This window comes from Phyllobates terribilis, unplaced genomic scaffold (assembly GCF_046119375.1).
Source record: "Phyllobates terribilis strain yellow unplaced genomic scaffold, ASM4611937v1 Scaffold_13__5_contigs__length_258822181, whole genome shotgun sequence".
Taxonomy (NCBI): Eukaryota; Metazoa; Chordata; class Amphibia; order Anura; family Dendrobatidae; genus Phyllobates; species Phyllobates terribilis.
The window spans coordinates 169,583,970-169,605,303 of record NW_027362773.1 but is presented as its reverse complement, the minus strand read 5'-3'; the positions used below and the strand labels follow the sequence as shown (position 1 = coordinate 169,605,303).

The following is a 21,334-nucleotide window of genomic DNA, read 5'->3' as shown; positions in this document are numbered from 1 at the left end:
GGCATCCGAGCAGGAATGGGGCAGACTGGATTGTGTCTGTTGGCACAGGATGGCATAAAACGCCCAATATCTATCTGTGAATGGGTGGCAGGGGCGACCCCGGATATCTGACCTCCCGGCACTAATCGGAGACTACAGGAGTACGGCCGGGGTAAATGCTGCCGCGATTTAGGGAGTTGCTTTTTATGCGTTTCCTCAGTACGTTCCTATGGATGACGAGCAGGAAAGCGTTGGGATCGCCCCATGACACCCCCGGAGTGAACCTGCGCCCCATATATACTTCCTAGAACAGGGGGGGCATACAGAGAGCAGCGGCGCCTGCAGTCAGGGGGAGTGGAGCAGCCGGCTAATCTTAGTCTCAATATCTCGCTCACTTAATAGCAGATATTCATTAGGACCCACACGCCATAATAAATTATAATAATTTCTAACAAGAAAGAAATTACTGGGTACCTCGGGAAAGAGGCATTTTCCCTTAAACACCCTATAATCTAACTGTCACTTTCAGAAATCTCTTCCCAATCAGCGACTCACAACATACTCATTTATTCATCTACGGTAAATTAATAAAAGGTGCGAATAATGGGCACAAAATTCATCATTACGGCTCATGAAGATTTAGTAAATTATAAGGCATCGGAATTGTAAAATAAAAAAAAAAAAAAAAAACCCTGAACCCGGGACGAGGGGGCTTCGTTATAAATAAACGCTCATTCACTCGGAGTATTCAGGAAGGTGCGATGTTCTGCATATTCTAGACACAAATGATTTCACCTCGCTCTGTATTGGAAGTGGCAGATCTGTCAGGATATGCTAAACATGCAGGTGACCCTCAGGCGAGGGGGGCTGGCGTCACTGGATGGGGGAGGGGGGTGACAGGACGGGCTGCGCTATAGATATGGAGTCCTATATTCATCCGCTCGCACATCAACGGCCCTCAGGCTGGACACAATAATACCGTCTTCCTTCTTGAAAACTTCTGAAACTTTTTTTTTATAGACGTCGAGGGTCATCAAGTCACTAATTTTGGCACGCGGCATTTTTGTATAAAGATTTTTAGACTTTGGATGGTTTGCGCCGCTCGTGCCAGTTTTGAAAAGTTTTTGAGAACTTTCTAAAAGTTAACTGCTCAAATGACGTTTCAGACAGATTTAGGAATTGTGACTTTTTAAAAAAAAAAAAATGACCTCATTCCAATAACGTTTCTACACAGAAGAGCAATATCCTAAAATGCGGCAAATATATGGCCAGATCTGGGGCAAATAACGGCAAAGCAGCCTCACAGGAGAGGGACTCCGAATCACTCGCCCCCTTCGAGGGGATATCCTCAATGTTTTCAAGACCTCTGCTTGCCGTCAGGGAAGAACATGGGTTACGCTTAATGATCACACCGCGGGTGTCTGCGGAGCTAAGGGGGCTCAGACTTCCATAATAATAACGTTAATATTTGTGCCATAGGCGGAGGGTACAATGTGTGCACCCTATGCCAGTGATACCATAATGAACGCTGAATATTTGCAGTATGAGATCCGTCATCAACTCTGGGGACCGGGAATTTCATCAGGATTCCCCCATAAAGTCTTTTAACCCCACGGGGACAGGAATGGAGCACATGGAGCGGGAAGTGGATGCGGCTAATAAGGACGCCGAGGGCGAGTGAACTTCCCACATCAGTGCCGTTTACGCTCTGGATGAATCCACAGGGAATGATCTCTGGCTCAGAGTTTTGGCCGCTTCTCTCTATTCAGGGGCCAAGATCTCACTGTGGAGGCGACACGGAGATTCTGCCCAGAAAGTAATCCAAGCATTTTGTTTCATGGTCGCACAATGATAAAAACTACGTCACGGAGGTTGTAAAACTTCAGGACAAAATCAGCAGCAGGGTCTGGAGAAGGGCGAGTAGCAAGTGTGTCAGGACGTAGGGACCATCAGGGCCGTCTGAGCACCAAGTGTATCAGGACATAGGGACCATCAGGCCGTCTGAGCACCAAGTGTATCAGGACGTAGGGCCCATCAGGGCCGTCTGAGCACCAAGTGTATCAGGACGTAGGGACCATCAGGGCCGTCTGAGCACCAAGTGTATCAGGACATAGGGACCATCAGGGCTGTCTGAGCATGAAGTGTATCAGGACGTAGGGACCATCAGGGCTGTCTGAGCACCAAGTGTATCAGGACGTAGGGCCCATCAGGGTCGTCTGAGCACCAAGTGTATCAGGACGTAGGGACCATCAGGGCCGTCTGAGCACCAAGTGTATCAGGACATAGGGACCATCAGGGCCGTCTGAGCACCAAGTGTATCAGGACGTAAGGACCATCAGGGCCGTCTGAGCACCAAGTGTATCAGGACGTAGGGACCATCAGGGCCGTCTGAGCACCAAGTGTATCAGGACATAGGGACCATCAGGGCTGTCTGAGCACCAAGTGTATCAGGACATAGGGACCATCAGGGCCGTCTGAGCACCAAGTGCATCAGGACGTAGGGACCATCAGGGCTGTCTGAGCATGAAGTGTATCAGGACGTAGGGCCCATCAGGGCCGTCTGAGCACCAAGTGTATCAGGACGTAGGGACCATCAGGGCCGTCTGAGCACCAAGTGTATCAGGACATAGGGACCATCAGGGCTGTCTGAGCACCAAGTGTATCAGGACGTAGGGACCATCAGGGCTGTCTGAGCACCAAGTGTATCAGGACGTAGGGCCCATCAGTGCCGTCTGAGCACCAAGTGTATCAGGACGTAGGGACCATCAGGGCCGTCTGAGCACCAAGTGTATCAGGACATAGGGACCATCAGGGCCGTCTGAGCACCAAGTGTATCAGGACGTAGGGACCATCAGGGCCGTCTGAGCACCAAGTGTATCAGGACGTAGGGACCAGCAGGGCCGTCTGAGCACCAAGTGTATCAGGACATAGGGACCATCAGGGCCGTCTGAGCACCAAGTGTATCAGGACATAGGGACCATCAGGGCCGTCTGAGCACCAAGTGTATCAGGACGTAGGGACCATCAGGGCCGTCTGAGCATGAAGTGTATCAGGACGTAGGGACCATCAGGGCTGTCTGAGCACCAAGTGTATCAGGACGTAGGGACCATCAGGGCCGTCTGAGCACCAAGTGTATCAGGACAAAGGGACCATCAGGGCTGTCTGAGCATGAAGTGTATCAGGAAAAAAGGGACCATCAGGGCTGTCTGAGCATGAAGTGTATCATACACTTGATACACTTGTATCAGGACGTAGGGACCATCAGGGCCGTCTGAGCACCAAGTGTATCAGGACAAAGGGAGCATCAGGGCCGTCTGAGCACCAAGTATCAGGACGTAGGGACCATCAGGGCCGTCTGAGCATGAAGTGTATCAGGACGTAGGGACCATCAGGGCCGTCTGAGCATGAAGTGTATCAGGACAAAGGGACCGTCAGGGCCATCTGAGCACAAAGTATCAGGACTTAGGGGCCATCAGGGCCGTCTGAGAACCAAGTATCAGGACGTAGGGCCCATCAGGGCCGTCTGAGCACCAAGTATCAGGACGTAGGGACCACCAGGGCAGTCTGAGCACCAAGTATCAGGACGTAGGGCCCATCAGGGCTATCTGAGCACCAAGTATCAGGACGTAGGGACCACCAGGGCTGTCTGAGCACCAAGTATCAGGACGTAGGGACCATCAGGGCCGTCTGAGCACCAAGTATCAGGACGTAGGGACCACCAGGGCTATCTGAGCACCAAGTATCAGGACGTAGGGACCATCAGGGCTGTCTGAGCACCAAGTATCAGGACGTAGGGACCATCAGGGCAGTCTGAGCACCAAGTATCAGGACGTAGGGACCATCAGGGCCGTCTGAGCACCAAGTGCATCAGGACGTAGGGACCATCAGGGCCGTCTGAGCATGAAGTGTATCAGGACGTAGGGACCATCAGGGCCGTCTGAGCATGAAGTGTATCAGGACAAAGGGACCGTCAGGGCCATCTGAGCACAAAGTATCAGGACTTAGGGGCCATCAGGGCCGTCTGAGAACCAAGTATCAGGACGTAGGGACCATCAGGGCTGTCTGAGCACCAAGTATCAGGACGTAGGGACCATCAGGGCTGTCTGAGCACCAAGTATCAGGACGTAGGGACCATCAGGGCCGTCTGAGCACCAAGTGCATCAGGACGTAGGGACCATCAGGGCCGTCTGAGCATGAAGTGTATCAGGACGTAGGGACCATCAGGGCCGTCTGAGCATGAAGTGTATCAGGACAAAGGGACCGTCAGGGCCATCTGAGCACAAAGTATCAGGACTTAGGGGCCATCAGGGCCGTCTGAGAACCAAGTATCAGGACGTAGGGCCCATCAGGGCCGTCTGAGCACCAAGTATCAGGACGTAGGGACCACCAGGGCAGTCTGAGCACCAAGTATCAGGACGTAGGGCCCATCAGGGCTATCTGAGCACCAAGTATCAGGACGTAGGGACCACCAGGGCTGTCTGAGCACCAAGTATCAGGACGTAGGGACCATCAGGGCCGTCTCAGCACCAAGTATCAGGACGTAGGGACCACCAGGGCTATCTGAGCACCAAGTATCAGGACGTAGGGACCATCAGGGCTGTCTGAGCACCAAGTATCAGGACGTAGGGACCATCAGGGCAGTCTGAGCACCAAGTATCAGGACGTAGGGACCATCAGGGCCGTCTGAGAACCAAGTATCAGGACGTAGGGACCACCAGGGCAGTCTGAGCACCAAGCATCAGGACGTAGGGCCCATCAGGGCCGTCTGAGCACCAAGTATCAGGACTTAGGGGCCATCAGGGCCGTCTGAGCACCAAGTATCAGGACGTAGGGACCATCAGGGCCATCTGAGAACCAAGTATCAGGACGTAGGGACCACCAGGGCAGTCTGAGCACCAAGTATCAGGACGTAGGGCCCATCAGGGCCGTCTGAGCACCAAGTATCAGGACGTAGGGACCATCAGGGCTGTCTGAGCACCAAGTATCAGGACGTAGGGACCATCAGGGCCGTCTGAGCACCAAGTGCATCAGGACGTAGGGACCATCAGGGCCGTCTGAGCATGAAGTGTATCAGGACGTAGGGACCATCAGGGCCGTCTGAGCATGAAGTGTATCAGGACAAAGGGACCGTCAGGGCCATCTGAGCACAAAGTATCAGGACTTAGGGGCCATCAGGGCCGTCTGAGAACCAAGTATCAGGACGTAGGGCCCATCAGGGCCGTCTGAGCACCAAGTATCAGGACGTAGGGACCACCAGGGCAGTCTGAGCACCAAGTATCAGGACGTAGGGCCCATCAGGGCTATCTGAGCACCAAGTATCAGGACGTAGGGACCACCAGGGCTGTCTGAGCACCAAGTATCAGGACGTAGGGACCATCAGGGCCGTCTGAGCACCAAGTATCAGGACGTAGGGACCACCAGGGCTATCTGAGCACCAAGTATCAGGACGTAGGGACCATCAGGGCTGTCTGAGCACCAAGTATCAGGACGTAGGGACCATCAGGGCAGTCTGAGCACCAAGTATCAGGACGTAGGGACCATCAGGGCCGTCTGAGAACCAAGTATCAGGACGTAGGGACCACCAGGGCAGTCTGAGCACCAAGTATCAGGACGTAGGGCCCATCAGGGCCGTCTGAGCACCAAGTATCAGGACTTAGGGGCCATCAGGGCCGTCTGAGCACCAAGTATCAGGACGTAGGGACCATCAGGGCCATCTGAGAACCAAGTATCAGGACGTAGGGACCACCAGGGCAGTCTGAGCACCAAGTATCAGGACGTAGGGCCCATCAGGGCCGTCTGAGCACCAAGTATCAGGACTTAGGGGCCATCAGGGCAGTCTGAGAGCAGCGGCTTCTCTCGTCTTCTTTTGCTTCCCTTCTTCTTCTTTTCTCCTTCTCTCTGGTGTCTTCCGCCGTTCTGCCAGCGGGCCCGGGCTCTTGGAGGAACGTGTGTAATGTATTTCATTAACCTGTGCACAGATCAATAGATGGAGGTTTTCTTGGCTCCTTTTGAGTGACGCCTCCTGAGTTATGGCTCGCTTTGCCTCCATCGAGACACAAATCACCAACCTCCCCGGGTTCACCATCTACACAGTACAATTATGGGTGAAATGTGAGCCGTAACGAGCGCTCGGAATAACCGTCCGCCATGTAAATGAGAGAAGATGAAGCTTTAGGAAAATGGACGGCGAACACATAGAAAAGTGCGCAGTCACAGTAAAGATTAGCGACCGCGTCCACTACTGAACTGTCAGCGAGTCCGGATATATACTGCCAACAGAATGACACGACGCCTTAATATCAGCTGTAATTATTCGGCCACGTCCGCCCCCCGCAGATGTACATGATACCAATATGGCTGCAGTCATGGGTTCTCTACGGCAGGGTTCCCCAACTCCAGTCCTCAAGGCCCACCAACAGGTCATGTTTTCAGGATTTCCTTAGTATTGCACAGGTGATAATTACATCACCTGCACAGGCAATAATTCCATCACCTGTGCAATACTAAGGAAATCCTGAAAACATGACCTGTTGGTGGGCCTTGAGGACTGGAGTTGGGGAACCCTGCTCTACGGCACCAAAGGCTGATTCGTGAAGTGAGTGGTGGGCGCATCGGGCTAAAGTCTCATCAGGTCAGGGCTGGAATGGAAGCTTCAGACAGTGAATTCATCACCTTCCTGGGATCCAAATTCTGCAAATAACACCATACGTAAACCCCATGAAGCAGAAGAGCGGACCCCATAACCTGCGGCCGTCCCCAAAATGCTGAATACTAGAGAAGAGCAGCCAGTGGAAACCATCGATCCTGGACTGATAAAGAAGCAGACCATCCATTATGAATCACCCCGAAAGGCTTTTACTAGAAAGTGCGATCTCTCGTCAGGCGGTGGCCAGGTGCCCGAGCTGAGTGATTGGGATACGATGCATTAATGCGTGCCCACCGCATGCCATGAGCCGTGATTGGCAGGGAGCAGAGGGCGCCTTTTGATGGTGCGATCTAACAAGCCGTTCCAGCTCCTGTCTGTTCAGGACGATGGCTCCACATTCCCTATTCAGACACAGCCACACGCTGCGGCCGCTGCGCTACCACTTGGCTCTGCTCTGGCTCAGTGGGGGCCACCTCAGATGAGGATGAAGAGAAATGAATGTACTTCTCGTCCCAGACAAGCAGGCTGTGTGAACCAAGATCAGGCACAGTGACCTGAACGCCATTAGTGGAGGAGCCGGGAGGCGAGTGATGTGCGGCCAGAGCTTATGGGGACTCACATCTGACAAGTGAAATATGGATCAGCGGAGCCGGTGATGCAGAGCCAAGAATCAGCTGTGACATGTCCGAGCTTCAGCATCCATCCCCGGGGATCCCAGAACGTGGAAACACCAGACTAACAAATGGCTATACATGACCCTGCACATCACCGATCTCTACAAACCGGACAGGAACCAGAACTACTGCAATCACCAGAGTCTGATCCAGTTCTGTCACTGATCCATATATAGGGTGCCCAGATAGAATGCTCTGGATCGTAACGCTGCGAGTGATCGCAACATACAGTGAAACACCATTGTGATTTGTATAAGAAGCTCCGAAAATGAAGGACAGCGCCAACGAGGAGGACTACAAAAAGGGCCACTGTGATGGGACTCTGCTCCATGGAGACACAGCCGTCGATACTACAGCTTCTCCGCAGCTTGTCCTGGAGGATAAAGGACCCTGAAATCCACTTCCCTCAGCTGCTAGCTCTATTTCTGTGCCATGCTTTACACTGCAGCTTTGCTTGTTTAGACTGGCTATAGCTCTACTCCTCCACTTTTTACACTGCAGCTCTGCGTCCAAGAAAGCTCAGAGTGAAGTCCATCAGAAGGACTTGAGAAGACCTCATATAGTGACGGACGGCTCGGGTCGGCTGTAGGACATGGCCACACTTTACTCTTTGGTTTATCGGAAACAATTGTGTAATGATTGTGTGGGATAATTGGAGTAATGTCAGATTAACCTCTGAGGGCGGCGGCACATTAAGGGTTAACAATGTGCCGCCTAATTAGCGGCTTGTCCATTCTTATTATGCAGCGCAGCGTTCCCCTTCTGTGCTGACATTTTGTGTCCGGCTCCGGAGTCTTGCAGGAAATAATAGATTTGCTCAGTAAATAAGCGTGGTCGCTATCCTTCCTTCCACCAGGACCGGCCTAATGGCGCTTTTACAGGTAAGGTTACCGTTCAGTCTAATGCAGTGCCCTCCGTGCTACCAGGCCATTTTCATTCATTACCACGGTCAGAAGCACTTAAGGCACTTTCAGACCCTGTTGTGGAACAGCGGGGACGGCGGGAAGCGAGGCCAAATAACGCTGAAGTTCATCACTGGGGAAACCTCCGCAGCGCCCTGGACCATCCCTCTACACAGTCTGCAGCAGAAAATCACAGGGTTAACTCTTTCTTTACTGGGGGCTCAGACGGCTCCTGGGATCTAACCTCAAGGTGTAAAGACCTGAACGACGGCCTGAGACCTGCGAGAAGCGCGGATATTGGTGATCGCCGCCTATGCATTTAGCCATCATCACCGGCGACATCATGTCCGATCTGCTGCTCCAGGAATCCGGAAAGCTGAGCGACAGCCTCATCACTTTCCTTAAAGATTCTGAAAAGTTTGACGAGTTTGTGACAGACTTTGCGCTTCATTACCCCATCCTTTCCATGATCTCTGCTTGTGCTCAGTGAATGGAAGACATTACTACCCCTGCAGCGCTGGGGTCCTGGGTTCAAATCCCACCAGGGACAGTATCTGCCAGGAGTTTGTATATTCTCCCCGTATTTAGTGGGTTTCCTCCCACACTCCACGGACCTAGTGATAGAGGATGTAGATTGTGACCCCAATGGCATCAGTGATGATGTCTGTGCAGCGCTGCAGTATATGATAGTGCTACACAAGCTAGTGAACGAGATAACTGTACAGAGCCTGGAGCACAGACTGTACTGGACTGAGTCAGGAGTCCACTCAGCGGTGATGCAGACTTATGCACCAGGAGTGTCCACTCAGCGGTGATGCAGACTTATGCACCAGGAGTGTCCACTCAGCGGTGATGCAGACTTATGCACCAGGAGTCTCCACTCAGCGGTGATGCAGACTTATGCTCCAGGAGTGTCCACTCAGCGGTGATGCAGACTTATGCTCCAGGATTGTCCACTCAGCGGTGATGCAGACTTATGCTCCAGGATTGTCCACTCAGCGGTGATGCAGACTTATGCTCCAGGAGTGTCCACTCAGCGGTGATGCAGACTTATGCTCCAGGAGTGTCCACTCAGCGGTGATGCAGACTTATGCTCCAGGAGTGTCCACTCAGCGGTGATGCAGACTTATGCTCCAGGATTGTCCACTCAGCGGTGATGCAGACTTATGCACCAGGAGTCTCCACTCAGCGGTGATGCAGACTTATGCACCAGGAGTGTCCACTCAGTGGTGATGCAGACTTATGCACCAGGAGTCTCCACTCAGCGGTGATGCAGACTTATGCACCAGGAGTGTCCACTCAGCGGTGATGCAGACTTATGCACCAGGAGTCTCCACTCAGCGGTGATGCAGACTTATGCACCAGGAGTGTCCACTCAGCGGTGATGCAGACTTATGCACCAGGAGTCTCCACTCAGCGGTGATGCAGACTTATGCACCAGGAGTGTCCACTCAGCGGTGATGCAGACTTATGCACCAGGAGTGTCCACTCAGCGGTGATGCAGACTTATGCACCAGGAGTGTCCACTCAGCGGTGATGCAGACTTATGCTCCAGGAGTGTCCACTCAGCGGTGATGCAGACTTATGCACCAGGAGTGTCCACTCAGCGGTGATGCAGACTTATGCACCAGGAGTGTCCACTCAGCGGTGATGCAGACTTATGCACCAGGAGTCTACTCAGCAGTAATGCAGACTTATGCACCAGGAGTCTACTCAGCAGTAATGCAGACTTATGCTCCAGGAGTGTCCACTCAGCGGTGATGCAGACTTATGCACCAGGAGTGTCCACTCAGCGGTGATGCAGACTTATGCACCAGGAGTCTACTCAGCAGTAATGCAGACTTATGCTCCAGGAGTGTCCACTCAGCGGTGATGCAGACTTATGCTCCAGGATTGTCCACTCAGCGGTGATGCAGACTTATGCTCCAGGATTGTCCACTCAGCGGTGATGCAGACTTATGCTCCAGGATTGTCCACTCAGCGGTGATGCAGACTTATGCTCCAGGATTGTCCACTCAGCGGTGATGCAGACTTATGCTCCAGGAGTGTCCACTCAGCGGTGATGCAGACTTATGCTCCAGGATTGTCCACTCAGCGGTGATGCAGACTTATGCTCCAGGAGTGTCCACTCAGCGGTGATGCAGACTTATGCTCCAGGAGTGTCCACTCAGCGGTGATGCAGACTTATGCACCAGGAGTGTCCGCCCAGCGGTGATGCAGACTTATGCACCAGGACGGGACGCCTGTGGGCTTTGGATTGCCGCTCGGCAGAGAGTCCTCTGATCGCCTCTGCCGCCCTACGTCTCCCATCTTCAGCTGCAGTCTGATACTCTGAGATTGCGGTGCCAGATGACACGTCGTCGCTCCAGCGCTGAACGCCAACTGTTCCATGAAGTTGCACTGGCATCTTCTGTGAAGGGAATCGCTGGTGGAGCCACACAATTAGACATGAGACGAGCGGGGCTGGCAGCTACTTGGCACAGAAGTCGCTTTATGGAAGACGGATACAACTGTCAGCGAGAGGTCCACACGGCAGTGTGAGAGAGCGCAGCCGGACGGTCTCACAGAAGCCACCTCCATCTCTTCTTCTGGTGGTCCTGGCACGCATCTGCGCTCTCGCCTCATTTCATCCTCGCAAGTCGCAGGCAAATGACGGCGTTTTATTCATCATTTTATTTCTGGTTTCCGACAAAACTTCTAAATATCAGTTAGCGGCGCGACGACCTTTCTGCTCGGTGTCCACGGCACCAGGGAGAAGAAACAGGTTCAGATCTCCGAAATGTCAGGAGGAAATGTTATCGATCAGATTCATCAAAGAGGCTCTTATCTGCGGATTCTGATTGCCTTTACAGGGAGGACTGGTTCAAAGAAGCAAGGAGAACGCCTAGTGTTACTGATGAAACAATGCCGGCCAGACGTAGCAGAGCGAAACGCGTCGCCCTGCTATCGGCATGGCTGCTGTGAATCTATTCTGCTCATTTATTAGGGATCCTTCTCACCGAGCAGTTATGCTCTGCTCCATCTTGTCCTCGTGGGGGGATTCTACCCCAAAAGTTTTAGCCAGTCTTTCCAGTCCGGGAGCTGATGATGCAATGAATTCAGGGCGCCAGTGCTGCTGCGACCCAAGGTGAGAGGCCGGCAGACCCCCCGCAGGGGAGCGAGGAGGAAACCTGCTGATTATGGGGTGTCCTTGCATTTGGGGTGCTGCCAAAAAAAATCAGCTTTATAGACTTCTCATCTGATAATCCATAATCTGATACTCCAACACCTCTTATGTCCAATTCAATCCAGAATAAAGCCAAGATTTACCTGCAGATTCCACTCCTGAACCCGACAGAATTTATCAATATTTTATCCATTTTTACTCCATCCCCAACATCGGCATGGAATAATAAGTGCACAGTATGACGAGTGCCACGAATTACCACACAGAGGGGCTAATCCATGCGAAGATCTGCAGCAGAAATGAAAGGTTCAGCCGTCTTTGGAAAAGTGTCGCTATAGACTTGAGGAGCATTTATCCTGCCGGGTTCTTCAGAACGATCCCTAGAAATGGTGGAGCCACCATAAACCGTGCAGCCTAAAGAGGCGTCGATCACCCAATGAGCCAGCAAAAACCTCGTCCGTCAGGTGAAAAGACACGATGTCCTGCAGAAAAGATCAGGACCTGGCGAGATCAGAGACAGACGACGCTCGCTGGACGTGACGCCAGACCATTGTGCCATGGTGGAGGGTGCACTGACTAACACAGTACGACAGGAGCCCATATCAGTAGAGACAGATCAGCACCAAGCAACTGCAGCATTTAAGCCCCTTCTGGTCACACTTTGCAGACTTTACTGGAGCCCCCCATCCCCATTACGATGCCAGGGGGCAACCAAGGCTCCTCCAGTACTGAAGTGCTATAATGGACAGAGCAGGGTGCGGAGACAAAACTGCAGGCGAACTCCAGACTACAGCATAAGTTATGTGCCCTGGATATCCGGCCAGCAGGACCTCCGCACCGGTCCATGTGTCAGGCGGTCATTATTAGACTTCCAATAGTCCAGATCTGAGCACCGGATTATCCCGTCCCCACAGTTATGAACACACACGCACTGATTACAGGTGGATATCGGTTTACTCAGGGATTACACTTTCTTTCCCCTTATTTTATTGGTTTGAGTCTCCAAGATGGAAGCGAGCTTCTAATTCCCGAGTAATGATGTCAATCTGTTATCTGTGTGATGGATGCATTATTTATGGGCGTGCGGCGGCTCTCGGTGCTCGTCGGAAGGCTGCGGCGGCGCTGATGTGTGGGGAATTACACGGGCTGAGGCTTTCCTATTAAACAGCTGCACATTATGCCGGGACACCTCTCCTCCTTCCGCCAACAGACGGCCCTGGAACACAAGCGGCACTTGACCATTTAAACTGCAGCAACAACCAGATTTCAGCAGCTGCGCAGAAGTCTCCCGGGCACAAACCTGTCGACCTTCTCAATTGCAGATCCTCCATTCGAGTTCTCATTAGCCGGTTTACTCTTACAACTTCAGGGACCGTCCTTGTTTCCCTCAATGTGGGGTAAATGTATTAGCTGATCAGAAACAACTTTTACAGAATGTTTCGTCTTTAAGCTTCCAGGACGCCAAAGTACAACATGAGGAGAGATTTCTATGGTGAGAAGATCAGTAAACTCTGTTATAGTAAAGTAATAGCAGTGAAGCCTGTGCCATGCCAGTGCTTGCCATTCAGACGCCAACCATGACGTGAGACTGCAGCGAGCTGCTCATTACTGCAGAGCCGAAACACCCAAACATGCCTGACAACCCGACAATCCATCTACCCACCATCTATGTGTACCATTATAACCGTGTCTAACACTAGATCCACCATCGCCATGCATGTCTACCACTAGATCCTCCATCACTATTCATGTCTACCACTAGATCCTCCATCACCATTAATGTCTACCACTAGATCCTCCATCGCCATGCATGTCTACCACTAGATCCTCCATCACTATTAATGTCTACCACTAGATCCACCATCATCATTCATGTCTACCACTAGATCCACCATCGCCATACATGTCTAACACTAGATCCACCATCGCCATGCATGTCTACCATTAGATCCTCCATCACCATCCATGTCTACCACTAGATCCTCCATCACCATTAATGTCTACCACTAGATCCACCATCGCCATACATGTCTACCACTAGATCCTCCATCACCATTAATCTCTACCACTAGATCCACCATCATCATTCATGTCTACCACTAGATCCACCATCGCCATACAAGTCTACCACTAGATCCTCCATCACTATAAATGTCTACCACTAGATCCACCATCGCCATACATGTCTACCACTAGATCCACCATCATCATTAATGTCTACCATTAGATCCACCATTATCATTCATGTCTACCACTAGATCCACAATCACCATTAATGTCTACCTCTAGATCCACCATCGCCATACATGTCTACCACTAGATCCACCATCACCATGCATGTCTACCACTAGATCCTCCATCACCATCCATGTCTACCACTAGATCCTCCATCACCATTAATGTCTACCACTAGATCCTCCATCACCATTAATGTCTACCACTAGATCCTCCATCGCCATACATGTCTACCACTAGATCCTCCATCACCATTAATGTCTACCACTAGATCCACCATCGCCATACATGTCTACCACTAGATCCTCCATCAACATTAATGTCTACCACTAGATCCACCATCGTCATTCATGTCTACCACTAGATCCTTCATCACCATTTATGTCTACCACTAGATCCTCCATCATCATTCATGTCTACCACTAGATCCTCCATCACTATTCATGTCTACCACTAGATCCTCCATCACTATTCATGTCTACCACTAGATCCTCCATCACCATTCATGTCTACCACTAGATCCACCATCGCCATACATGTCTACCACTAGATCCTCCATCACCATTAATGTCTACCACTAGATCCACCATCATCATTCATGTCTACCACTAGGTCCACCATCGCCATACAAGTCTACCACTAGATCCTCCATCAACATTAATGTCTACCACTAGATCCACCATCGCCATACATGTCTACCACTAGATCCTCCATCACCATTAATGTCTACCACTAGATCCACCATCATCATTCATGTCTACCACTAGATCCACCATCACCATACATGTCTACCACTAGATCCTCCATAAACATTAATGTCTACCACTAGATCCACCATCGCCATACATGCCTACCACTAGATCCACCATCGCCATACATGTCTACCACTAGATCCTCCATAAACATTAATGTCTACCACTAGATCCTCCATCACCATTCATGTCTACCACTAGATCCTCCATCACCATTTATGTCTACCACTAGATCCTCCATCACCATTTATGTCTACCACTAGATCCATCATCACCATTATAACCGTGTCTAACACTAGATCCACCATCGCCATACATGTCTACCACTAGATCCTGCATCACCATTAATGTCTACCACTAGATCCACCATCATCATTCATGTCCTCCACTAGATCCACCAATGCCATACATGTCTACCACTAGATCCTCCATCACCATTAATGTCTACCACTAGATCCACCATCATCATTCATGTCTACCACTAGATCCACCATCGCCATACATGTCTACCACTAGATCCTCCATCACCATTAATGTCTACCACTAGATCCACCATCGCCATACATGTCTACCACTAGATCCTCCATCACCATTAATGTCTACCACTAGATCCACCATCATCATTCATGTCTACCACTAGATCCACCATCATCATTAATGTCTACCACTAGATCCACCATCGCCATACATGTCTACAACTAGATCCTCCATCACCATTAATGTCTACCACTAGATCCACCATCGCCATACATGTCTACCACTAGATCCTCCATCACCATTAATGTTTACCACTAGATCCACCATCGCCATACATGTCTCCCACTAGATCCTCCATCACCATTCATATCTACCACTAGATCCTCCATCACCATTTATGTCCACCACTAGATCCTCCATCATCATTCATGTCTACCACTAGATCCACCATCGCCATACATGTCTACCACTAGATCCTCCATCAACATTAATGTCTACCACTAGATCCTCCATCACCATTCATGTCTACCACTAGATCCACCATCGCCATACATGTCTACCACTAGATCCACCATCACCATTAATGTCTACCACCAGATCCACCATCGCCATACATGTCTACCACTAGATCCACCATCACCATACATGTCTACCACTAGATTCTCCATCACCTTTAATGTCTACCACTAGATCCACCATCACCATTAATGTCTACAACTAGATCCACCATCATCATTCATGTCTACCACTAGATCCACCATCACCATTTATGTCTACCACTAGATCCTCCATCATCATTCATGTCTACCACTAGATCCTCCATCACCATTAATGTCTACCACTAGATCCACCATCATCATTCATGTCTACCACTAGATCCACCATCATCATTCATGTCTACCACTAGATCCACCGTCACTATCCATGTCTACCATGAGATTCTCCATAACCATTGATGTCTATCACTACCTTCTCCATCTCCCACTAACATTCATGTCTCTTCCCCTGGTGTCTGTGTCTACCATCGCTCTCCTGTCTACCACTGTGCACTGATGTCCACCAGATCTAGTCTTGGTTTTCTTTTTGCCTACCCATCTACCACAGCCAGACTATTGCTCGTCTACTCACAATTCTACCTCTACCTCGGCCATCTCATACTACTCACCCCCAACAAACACTGGTTGCACCATTAAGCAGAGCTCCCCCCGATGTACTGGCATCTTCAATCCTCCGCTAGCCGAGGTGAGCAGTCAGACACTGGGCTCTGAATCTCCGGCTGTATTATGTGCTCTACACAGAGTCCTCACAGCTCCACAGACTTGCAGGGATGTTTCATGGAAGCCATGGGGGTCTCTCACAAAAACTAATCCAAGTGATGTTCTGCCATAGAAGAAGAATTGCTGAAGGTTCCCCGCCAGGTTATTATCATCCGAGTACATAAAATGATTAGCTGATTAAAAAAAAAATGTTTCTGTTTGATGTAATCCAGAAATTACTGTGAATTACTGGCCATTGTGTGGTGTCCGAGCGCTGAAGGACAATCGAATCATTGATAGTTAGTGTCAGATCTAGACAATTGACAGAAGAAACCTTAGCAGCGGACAGATGAAAATGACATGACAATGCGCCAATCTTACTGTGACTTTACAGTCCGATCGGGCCGGCGTCGCACTCCAACTACGACTGTCAAAACGTTAATGTGATGGATTTTTTTTTCCGTTTTTTTGTATTTCATGCAACAGAAAAATGCTAAACACATAAAATACTCATTCATATTCATGCAGAATACTCGCACACCAAGTGCCAAGATAAGGAGTGATGCCAACGTCCAACATATTAATCCAGCTGGTGTTATCGGATCACCGGCTCATAATGAAGCGTTGTTCAAGGGTTAACTGTGGCTGCTATTATACAGCTGTTCTGAAGCTGTACAGATCAGCAACGCATTTCAAACCATCAACGCGGTTCATGAGAGTGAGGACGCAAAAACGTCAAGAAAAAAAGGGCCAAATTCACAAACAACAAACATCTCAATCCACAGAGTCAAGTGTGCGCCCAGAGACACCAGACCCTCCAGTATGTGCCCCAGGACGGGAAGCCACGCCAACGGAACACATATCATTTATCGAGTATTTTCAAGAGCCGTCACCATAGTAACACGCGCAGGATTCTTTCCAAGCTATCGCCAATTAAATACTTCTCAGCCTCTCCATATCCCACTTGTTTCTCCCAGGCTACAAAAGTCGGAAGAAGAAGCGGCACTCACCCTCCTGCTCCGTCCTCGTCATCTCTTCTAACTTCTTTTGTTTCAGTGTGTCCACCACATCGGCCAGACTTCCTTTGCGGCGTTCCGGAGTCCCGAAGTTAACACTGCTCATAAGATCGTTGCGGTCGCGAGCCCCTTCGTCAGGCTTGTGCGGTGAGGTAGACGTAGTTCGGAAGGAATAGAGGGAACGTAATTTATTGCTGTCCGGATCCTGCAGAAACAAATCTGTGTGTCAGTACAGAACGTAAAGAAAGAGCCAAAGAGCGTCCTGTCAGTCTATACAAGGGTGGAGCACAAAGCCGCCAAGGAACCAATGACGCTACACGTTCACCTGACAGTAGTGGCCTCTACGTATGGTCTCCGGTTATCGGCCTTCCCTTTATCTTCCCTAGAGAGATATTACCATACAGTATGTATAGTAGCCGCTGTAAAGGGTTTACTATGGGATTCACAATTTGTTGACGCAATATTGTTTTTTATTATTAATATATATATTATATACACGTACTGTATATATGATGTTAGAGGCACTTCAATTGCACATATCAATTACACTGGTGAATGTATGAGACAAATGTAAAGAATCAGGAAATATTAATGACAGTGTCTGGTCAGATTCATCCTACAGAGCGTAATATCAATTCTATCATCATCACCACAGTCATCATCTTCACCGACATCATCCTCATCATCATGATCATCATCCTCATCATCATCCTCATCAACACCACAATCATCATCCTCATCATCAACAACATCCTCATCATCCGGACCATCATCCTCATTAACACTATCATCCTCCTCAACACCACCATCATCATCCCCATCACCCTCATCATCACAATCATCTTCATCATCCTCATCAACACCACCATCTTCATCCTCATCACCACCACCATCATCCTCACCACCATCATCCCCAACACTACCACTATCATCCTCATCACAATCCTCATCCAAGTCACCACTGTCATCATCCTCATCACCATCATCTTCATCACCACCATCATCCTCATCATCACGACCATCATCATTCTCTTCACAACCATCATCATCCTCATCACCATCATCTTTATCACCACCATCATCCTCATGATCACGACCATTATCCTGATCAACACCACCATCATCATCTTCATCACCACCATCATCCTCATCATCACGACCATCATCCTCATCACCATCATCTTTATCACCACCATCATCATCATGATCACGACCATTATCCTGATCAACACCACCATCATCCTCATCAACACCACCATCATCACCATCATCTTCATCACGACCATCATCCTCATCAACACCACCATCATCATCCTCATCAACACCACCATCATCATCACGACCATCATCTTCCTCATCAACACCACCATCATCATCTTCATCACCACCATCATTCTCATGATCACGACCATTAGCCTGATCAACACCACCATCATCATCCTCATCAACACCACCATGATCATACTCATCACCATCATCTTCATCACCACCATCATCCTCATCATCACGACCATCATCCTCATCAACACCACCATCATCATCCTCATCAACACCACCATCATCATCCTCATCACCATCATCTTCATCATGACCATCATCCTCATCACCATCATCTTTATCACCACCATCATCCTCATGATCACGACCATTATCCTGATCAACACCACCATCATCCTCATCAACACCACCATCATCATCCTCATCACCACCATCATCATCATCCTCATTAACATCACCATCATCATCCTCATCACCACCATCATCATCCTCATCACCACCATCATCATCATCCTCATCAACACCATCATCATCATCACCACCATCATCATCCTTATCACCATCATCTTCATCACCACCATCATCCTCATCAACACCAAAATCATCTTCCTCAACACCATCATCATCCTCATCACCCTCATCATCACCATCATCATCACCACAATCCTCAACCACGTCACCACCGTCATCATCCTCATCACCATCATCCCCAACACTACCACCATCATCCTCATCACCATCATCCCCAACACTACCACTATCATCCTCATCACCACCATCATGGTCATCACTTGCGTATAATAACTATGCATCAGACCCCTCAGAGTGCGACCTTCCATGATTTATACTGGATCCCCTCCCACGGGTTGCAACCATTTTAACAAAGAATATGATGCGATGGAGCGCGGCACAGAGGGTCACATGACAAATACAGCGCCAACAGCGTTAAAAAGCCACACCGATGAGTTGCAGGATTTGGGGGCTCTGCCAACCCCCGAGCACAATCCCCCCTTTCTGCCTCCTTTCTATGGCTGTTTTGCTGTGGCATGTGTTTTTTATGAGGACCCCAGAGGATGTTTGAGTGTTTGATGTAGAACACTATGCAAATCAGCCAACTTTGATCACTTACATACACTATCAATTAAGAAGGCAGACTGAAAAAAAGATCAAATTAAAAGCGTCTTTTCCTGCTAATAGTCATCTCTCTCCAAGAAATCATACGCTTCTATTAGGAATGATAATGAGGTTTTGTGTAATAGGTTCAGCTGAATATTAAGTGTGGCCTTTTTATTAAAGCTTTTATCCCAAAATATAAATGTTTGAAGAGAAGCGTTGGATGCACAGAGACTCCGCTGTTTATTTTTGTCCCACCGACATCCATGTAAAATCAGTTCTACGTCGCGGGAATTGCCGGGGGGACGAGGCGCAGAAACACAAGTTAGAAGAGGGGAGTTTACATTTCACCAAAAGTTAATAATCTAATGGGTTGTACAAATTACATCTGATAAATCCGAGCTGTAGGTCCCTGAATATTCATAGTAATCAGAGAAAAGTGATCAATAGCCAGAAATATAGAATCTGCAGCAGCTGCCGGCGAAGCCGCGCACCGGCCAGAGTCACTATGGTGTAATGTATAGCAGTGATGTCATCACCGGGGGCGGGGCTGCAGTATAAGGGGTGTGGCCTGATGTCATTATATCAGTGATGTCATCACCAGGGGCGGGAGTATAAGGGGTGTGGCCTCATGTCATTATATCAGTGATGTCATCACCTGGGGCGGGGCTGGAGCACAAGGTGTGTGGCCTCATGTCATTATATCAGTGATGTCATCACCAGGGGCGGGGCTGCAGTATAAGGGGTGTGGTCTAATGTCATTATATCAGTGATGTCATCACCAGGGGCGGGGTTGGAGTATAAGGGGTGTGGTCTCATGTCATTATATCAGTGATGTCATCACCGGGGGCAGGGCTGGAGTATAAGGGGTGTGGTCTCATGTCATTATATCAGTGATGTCATCACCAGGGGCAGGGCTGGAGTATAAGGGGTGTGGCCTCATGTCATTATATCAGTGATATCATCACCAGGGGGCGGGGCTGACAACCTCACACACATGTATCCATGAAGTGTCCGCGTGGTCCTCGTCTTCCTCCCTGTGGGGTCAGCGGCTGAGGTCCCAGTGATACAAAGTATCTGGTCCTGACGCGGACACATACTGGGCGCTTGGCTCTCTGGCTCGGTGGTGCGAGGCCGGGTCACAGATGCATGGTGCCATCAGGTAGTGTGACCATCATTGGGGATTGTAGTTACGGACCATCAGCCATCTCCGCCCAGCAGGTGATGGATCTGGTTAACTGCATATTTACAGGACAGGCCCATGTTTGAACTGAGCAGAGGAGCCGTAAGAGCTGAGCGGATCACCCCAACCCAAGGATGGGGGCCTGCAAAGTAGCTTGGTGCACTTACCCTCTAGGTGCTCGGCTCTCACCATCATGGAGAATCAAGGGTTACAGCGCCCCCGCTAGGACCCCTGTAAATGATAAGCGAGCATGGCGCTGCGGCCTGGGATTCCAGTTGTAACAAATTGTGGATCTGGCGGAGTAATTCAGGAGGCAGCTGTTATTTCCTATTTGTTAAGTCCCTTTATTACTCCTTATAAGTACACAGCTGGGAGAGGGGCGGCTCGGAGAATAAACTAAATATTTTGGCTGCAAAACGCCCGGAAAACACAGGGTCCCTTGTGGGAAACAAGGAGCCATATCTGAAGGGAGCTCTGCGCCAGCGCGTTACTCGCTGACGGCACAACGGACAGATAGTTACTGCACCCTGGGTCCAGATCGCACACAAGAATCACCGGGTGTCAGCGCTGTCGCACGCCGTCACCAAGGACACATGAACCTTAATCCTTCCCGAGGATCATCCCCAAGATGCAAGTCACCACAAATCAGGGAAACAT

At 49.8% G+C, this 21,334-nt stretch overlaps 1 protein-coding gene across 7 annotated transcripts in view; it reads right to left on the bottom strand.

The window, feature by feature from the left end:
- LOC141174230 (transcription factor Sox-6-like) overlaps positions 1 to 21,334 on the bottom strand; it is a 454,128-nt gene that overhangs the window by 42,912 nt on the left and 389,882 nt on the right. For all 7 annotated transcript variants that reach the window (XM_073659057.1, XM_073659060.1, XM_073659054.1 and 4 more), the window contains one exon: positions 17,098 to 17,308. In XM_073659057.1, the coding sequence (XP_073515158.1) occupies positions 17,098 to 17,308 (211 nt within the window). The remainder of the gene's footprint in view (positions 1 to 17,097; positions 17,309 to 21,334) is intronic.